The sequence below is a fragment of the Micropterus dolomieu genome, linkage group LG02 (assembly GCF_021292245.1).
Source record: "Micropterus dolomieu isolate WLL.071019.BEF.003 ecotype Adirondacks linkage group LG02, ASM2129224v1, whole genome shotgun sequence".
Lineage (NCBI taxonomy): Eukaryota > Metazoa > Chordata > Actinopteri > Centrarchiformes > Centrarchidae > Micropterus > Micropterus dolomieu.
The window spans coordinates 31,368,100-31,374,650 of record NC_060151.1 but is presented as its reverse complement, the minus strand read 5'-3'; the positions used below and the strand labels follow the sequence as shown (position 1 = coordinate 31,374,650).

Genomic DNA, 6,551 nt, shown 5'->3' with positions numbered 1-6,551 from the left:
ACACACATAAACACACACACACACATAAACACACATAAACACACACACACACATAAACACACATAAACACACATAAACATACACACTAACACACTAACACACATAAACACACATACACTAACACAAACACACTAACACACACACACACACACACACACATAAACACACATAAACATACACACTAACACACTAACACACATAAACACACATACACTAACACAAACACACTAACACACACACACACTAACACACACACACTAACACAAACACACATAAACACACACACACTAACACAAACACACAAACACACATAAACACACACACACTAACACACAAACACACATAAACACACACACACTAACACAAACACACAAACACACGTAAACACACACACACAAACACACAAACACACACACACTAACACACAAACACACACATAAACACACACACACAAACACACACAAACACACACACTAACACACAAACACACACACACATAAACACACACAAACACAAACACACTAACACACTAACACAAACACAAACACACTAACGCACACACACACACACGGTAAATGTGCTGTCCTCAGAGATTTACTGTCGTGCTGCAGCTGCTAAATTTAGACGGAGCACAGCAGCTCACGCTCGGCAGCTCACGCTCGGCAGCTCACGCTCGGCAGCTCACGCTCGGCAGCTCACGCCTCACGCTCAAACCTCTAAAGCAGTTCTGGACCCACCCGTACATATCAGACGTGACCCGACCCGTAATCACGCCGGAGGCTCAGAGCTGCCGCTGACGGGGTTCATCAACACATGCTAGCAATGAGGGGCTCCATGGCCCGCTGTGGACTGTCTACACGGGACCAGAGTCCCCGACGTAGAAGCTGATCTGAGGGGGCCGGCATCACGTAGGGGGAAGCAGGGGACCCAGGAGCACATCACACCCGCTGTAGCAGCGTCTCAGTTTGTACGTGACCCTGCTCAGTCCAGTGGAAACACCTGGACTTGGTTCAAGTCTTGCCGTCAGCTGTGTTTTTTATGTAACGTGGGATGTTTGTCCAGGGGGGGGCGCTGCAGGAACAGTCAGGGAAAGGGAAAGCGTCCAGTAGCTGGAGAGAGCTCCGCCTCTGTTGGGCAGACGAGTCATGTGACTGACAAACAGGAATAAACAACAACAAACAGGCCTGAACACAAACAACAAAAACAGCTGGTGGGCTGCCGCTGCAGGTCCGAACACACCGGAAGCACCGATTGGTCGACGTTTTGAACACCTGGTTTAGACTCAGCACACAGTTCAGCGGCTCAGACAATAAAAGCTGCATCCTTCCTGGTTGACTTGGCGACACCTGGCGGTAACAGCACACGTGGGTTGAGACTAAAGGTGGCCGAAATCTGAGGGATCAATAAGAAGTCAGGCAGCGAACAGCAGGGGGGGAGGAGGAGGAGCTGGTTACCCGGGCTGCGCTCCTCCCGGGAATATTTCAAACTCATCCGCTGTCACAAAACGTAGCGGCCTGTTCTCCCTGCCGCCGTCTGTCCAGAGGCGTCCTCACACAGCGACGGCGTGGAAGTTCATCAGCCACAGAAACGTCTCGCTCAAAGCTTCTGAGTGAGGATGAGCCGCCACTGATCCAAACCCGGCTGCAGCGTGCTCTTTACCACACGGCTTCTTTAATGTAATCTCTGCCTAGTTTCCAGTTTCATTTATAAAATCCTAGCTGAAGTTCTCTCAGGACTCTTTTCTCAGAATCCAGAGACGGTGAAACAGAAAGTGAACAAAGGAAGAAAGGAAATGGTTCAACAGAATGAGAAACTCAGTCAGCGTGTGATGACACAGAGCGTGGAGTCCAGATGGATCATTATCATTTTGTTTGATCTGTTTGTGTAAAACCAACACTGCAGAGTCTCTCTGCTGCTAAAGTCCAGCTGTTAGTGAGTGGGAGGATCAGGTCTGCTGATCGGGCTCAGATCCAGTCTGAAGCTCTGCTGACTCACAGCTCTGTGTCCACACAGATCGCCTCACGCGGCGCGGCCCTCTGCACGCACGACGCACTCCCGCTGCTGCACCCAGATCGTACACCTCACCTGTCGCAAACATGTCGTCCTCACGCGTGAACGTGATATAATGATTCGTGAGCTGGACTTGGTTGAAGACATTTCGTCTCTCACCCATCCAGGCTTCTTCAGGAGTCCCAGCTGTTGGTTGGCTGCTGGTGACACCGCCGGTTCGTTAGTGCTCCTGGCCGTTGGAACGTCTTCCCCGCCTGAATGTGAGCGTTTGTTCTGTCTCCGGGGGAGAGAGGAGAGGACAGCAGCAGAGTCCCAGAGGATCAGCTGACAGGACGCTCAGGGGAACAGAGGGCAGTGAAGGCAGCACAGCAGCTTCTCACTGAGTTCAAATGCACAGAGACGATTTCAGACTGTCCGTGCTGAGAGCGACAGAAAGTCCAAGTCCTTTAGCTGTGGACCCTTCACATCATGAACACCACAAAGACTCAGATACAACTAAAACACAATCCACAAACATACGTAGAGTCAAAATTCACTCTTCACTCTGTTTCATAAAGACAAAGAAATGAACTTGAGTCAGTAACGAGGGATTAAATAAAGATGGCTGCTTTATTGACTTAGTTGTAAAAGTCATGAGCGGCGCAATCGTGTCACCGTGAACCGCCACCATAAACTACAACGTCTATGAAGATTCTCAGTCGTCCAGGTCATAGTTCTCCAACGAAGGTTAAAATCAAGGGCAACTGGACTCGGTTGAAGATCCAGTTGCCCTTGATTTTAACCTTCCTGACCTGGACGACTGAGAATCTTCATAGACATCTCAGTGGGGTCGTTATCCCGGGTCATCGATACCGCCGGTTCGTTAGTGTTCCTGGTTGCTGTGACGACAGTCGTTACAGTCGTTAGGACTAGCGGTGGCCGAGACTGAACGACCATCGTTGGTATCTTCACCTGAGGCCGAGACTGAACGACCATCGTTGGTATCTTCACCTGAGGCCAAGACTGAACGACCATCGTTGGTATCTTCACCTGAGGCCAATAGGTTACGTTTGTTGAGTTTCCTGGGAAGTGATGAAAGGACAGCATTGTAAGTGGGGGATAAGTGGTGGCGTAGACCCCCTCCCCTGTTCAATGACGGCTTCTCCACCCGGGTGTAGATGCTTCCTTGACACCTCTTTCAAACCATCCATCTTCTCTGTCTAAAATGTGCACCTGGTGGTCCTCAAACGAGTGTCCTCTGTCCTTCAGATGTAAGTGTGATTTTAACCTTCGTTGGATAGCTAACTAGATGCTGTCTGTAATAAAGTTGAATAATCGAATCAAATACTTTATTAGGACTATAGTCCAAACATACACTTTCATATACAATTTTCCTCCTTTTTAAAAAAAAAAAAACTGTCCACATGAAAACACAAAAACATAATTGAAGGTTCAGAATACCAAATCAAGAGTTGTTCTTGTTAATGTCTTTAGCTTGTGTTGTTTATTAATAAATCCATTAATTAAGACATTTTACCAGAGCTTAAACGAAGTTGAATAATCGATTGACAAAAACTTAATTGGCAATTTTTCAAGCACAATAACAACATTCAAGCTCAATTTTTAAGACTTTATTGGATCACAGTAAACTGGATATCTGACATTTGAAAACCTTAATGAGCATGTTGCATTTAAATAAACCAAACGATTAATCATGTAAATCAGCAAATAACTGTTAGTTTCAACATTCGACACAGATCATATTTCAGGTGTTGTACTTAATAAATGAACATGTAGCCTAAACAAAAGTGCTTCCTAAGCACCACTAAACAGAGGATTTTACTGCAACTACCAGTGACTCTCACATCCTGAGATGATCTTCTCTTATCTCCGTTCCGAGTGATTTGAAGGTATTTTGGTGTAATAACGTGCTGCAGAGTCTGTGCTGACATTTGGGGAAATGACTGATGTTATTTTCTGAAAGCTAAAATGGCGTGCTAACGACATGTGGGCGGGCAAATGCTGCTGCGCCTCTACTCGGGTCTTTCCGGTAGCCTCTCCGAAGGGGCTGAACGAACACGCGCGCTGCGGCGAGGAGCAGCAGCAGCAGCAGCCGGAGCAGCAGCGGGAACAGCCGAGCGACCCGGGGCCGATTCTTACCCAGTTTTCCGTCGGGGAAACAGGCCAGCGGGGGTCGGGCTGGGGGCTCGGGTACAGAAGAATGAGAGAGCCCTCTTAGGAGGGGGCGAAAACATGAACGGCGCCGTGTACATTTCGTTTTTCCAGGGCCAGCTGGAGTCCGTGCTGGAGCAAGTCGTTCAGCTCGCCGTCCAGGAAATAAGCAAGACTGTGGGCTCCAGCCTGAACACGCTGCTGCTGGAGACGGCCGTGAAGGAGCAAGAAAACCGGCGGCTCCTGCTCCAGCTGCAGTCACGGGAGAACCGGGGCCGAGCCAACGCCAACACCGCGGACGTCGGCGGGGGCGGCTCCCCTAAAAACAAGGCTGGTAAGACGGCGGGGGACGAGAGGGCGGACAGCGGCAGAACAAAGCCCGAGCAGAGGCTCCACGCCCCCGGAGCGCACAGCGCCGAGCCCGGCCTGTCCACCGACACACGCCGCCTGGAGCAGAGAGGACGAGTCGTGGGTAGGCACCCCGTTACACAACACTCACACACGGGCACTCCTCCCTCTGTTTCGGCCTCCAGCGGCACCACAACGCGGTGTTGCGTAACTCTGCAGCCGCTTAGTGTTTATGAGTAAACTGCAGAGGAAGTGAGGCCTGCAGGTGATAAAGACAAGGTTCAGGGGCTGAAGCCTCAGTCCGAAAGCAACACGCAGGCAAGGAGGGCAGCCCGAACTGGGTCAGGACTACTTTTTAATTGGGGGTTTAATTGGAGCAGAATGGAGGTGGGGCAGGATATAATGGGTGTAAATAATTAACTGTTGTGCAGCCTGTTAGGTCACGTGATATGAGGTTAGTGTGAAGCTTTTGACAGACCAAGTTCAGGAGGAAACGTGGCTTTAAAAAGTTAAAGAGGCCTCTACTCCGAGGCTTGTAGCTCATGAAGTAAGATTTACAGCCATCGTGGTGGAGACCTGGACAAAGAAGCAACAGACTGCAGGAGACGGCCTTGTGGTTGACGGGGTCGTAGGCCCACATGGAGCCGGACCCCCTATGCGAGGTTTAACCGGTGTTTGACTGGAGGAGAAAAGGGCCGAGGCGTAAAAAAGGGAAAGACAAAGATGTTGCTTGGTTGGTGGTGAAAATTCACGGGTTTTAAGTCAGATTTTCCTTCCAGGAGAAGCGCTCGAACGCGTCGCCAGGTCAACTTCCAAAGGCCAGACCGTGTCTGCAGGAGGGCGCCGACTGCTGTTCCACATCAGAGTTTTAGTTCAGGCCGAGCTCGACGAGCCTCCGTCTGGACGCAGTCCATTTTGGTTCTAACAGGTTTTGGACTGAAGGGGGGCGCAGAGGTCAGGGGTGGGTTTCAGGAGCACGAGGTGCATCTGTGGAAACCTTAGGATACTAGTGTAGATTAATAACAGTTGTTAATGCAGAAGGACAAAACGGACGGTGATACTAAAAACAAGTATTTAAAAAAGATTTCCGTCACAATGTTGACGTATTCATCATTCAATACATTCATTATAATTTCATATAGTAGTGAAGCTACTAGTCGAACGTTGCTAGGTTACTGGTACGCTGCTCATAAATCAATCTTCTGATCGCAGCCGTCTGTTCGTGGAGCCTCATGCTCGCGCTCGAGCGAGACTGCAGCACGCCCTGAGAGCGCCACGCACGTTTACTGTTTTATTAAATCGCACACTTTTTTGCGACACGGTGGACACGGTGTCCAGCTGTGGGATCGTCATGGAGACCGTTTCTGTCGTCCACCTGACACCTGTCGGTTTCACTCGGGACAGTTTTAGCACAAACTGAACTTGACCTCCATATTTATTCAAACGTTACTGTGTCGTTTAGTGTGAAATGCAAGGAACGGGTTTCCTGACGGGGAGTTTCCTTACATCACGCCCCCTTTAACGCCAAGGTCACTGAGGTCAAACCAGCCACCGCTTGGATTTTGATGCTCGTCTATTAGTGCTGTTACAGTACCGGCGTCATTAAAATACACATAAGTGTTAATTATATTTAATTCTTATTTTAAGACTTTTTGTTGTATGATATTTAAAGTTCATGGAAATCCGCTGTCCTGCAGATCTTTGTGAGAAAATCCTCAGCACATTCAGACTGTGCCAAAAACCAAAACCAGCGGATGTGTTGTTTTATTTGCAGGGTTGCAAACGATGTGTGCGTTTCTGTTAGATTGTGTCGTGTGTTTGTTTGATAGGCACGTTTTTGTATATGCAAAACAAAATGCGCTGCTTTGTTTGCGGTGTTCTTGATATTTGCAAATTTGTGAGCGCCTCGTTCTCTTTCAGAAACAAACGAAGTGACGAGAAGTGCAAAGATCATCGACGCTGCGACACACGTTCTTCATTGATCCGTAAAGTTTCATCCGACCAACAAACCCAAAGAGATTATCAGTTTATACCTGGTTTAA

General features: G+C 48.7%; 1 protein-coding gene across 1 annotated transcript in view; it reads left to right on the top strand.

Annotated features, from left to right (window-relative positions):
- The first annotated feature begins 3,993 nt into the window (after positions 1-3,993).
- Positions 3,994-6,551, top strand: part of si:dkeyp-113d7.10 — a 20,972-nt gene continuing 18,414 nt past the window's right edge. Inside the window, exon 1 of the mRNA XM_046038504.1 lies at positions 3,994-4,633. Within this exon, the coding sequence (XP_045894460.1) occupies positions 4,009-4,633 (625 nt within the window). The 5' untranslated portion in view covers positions 3,994-4,008. The remainder of the gene's footprint in view (positions 4,634-6,551) is intronic.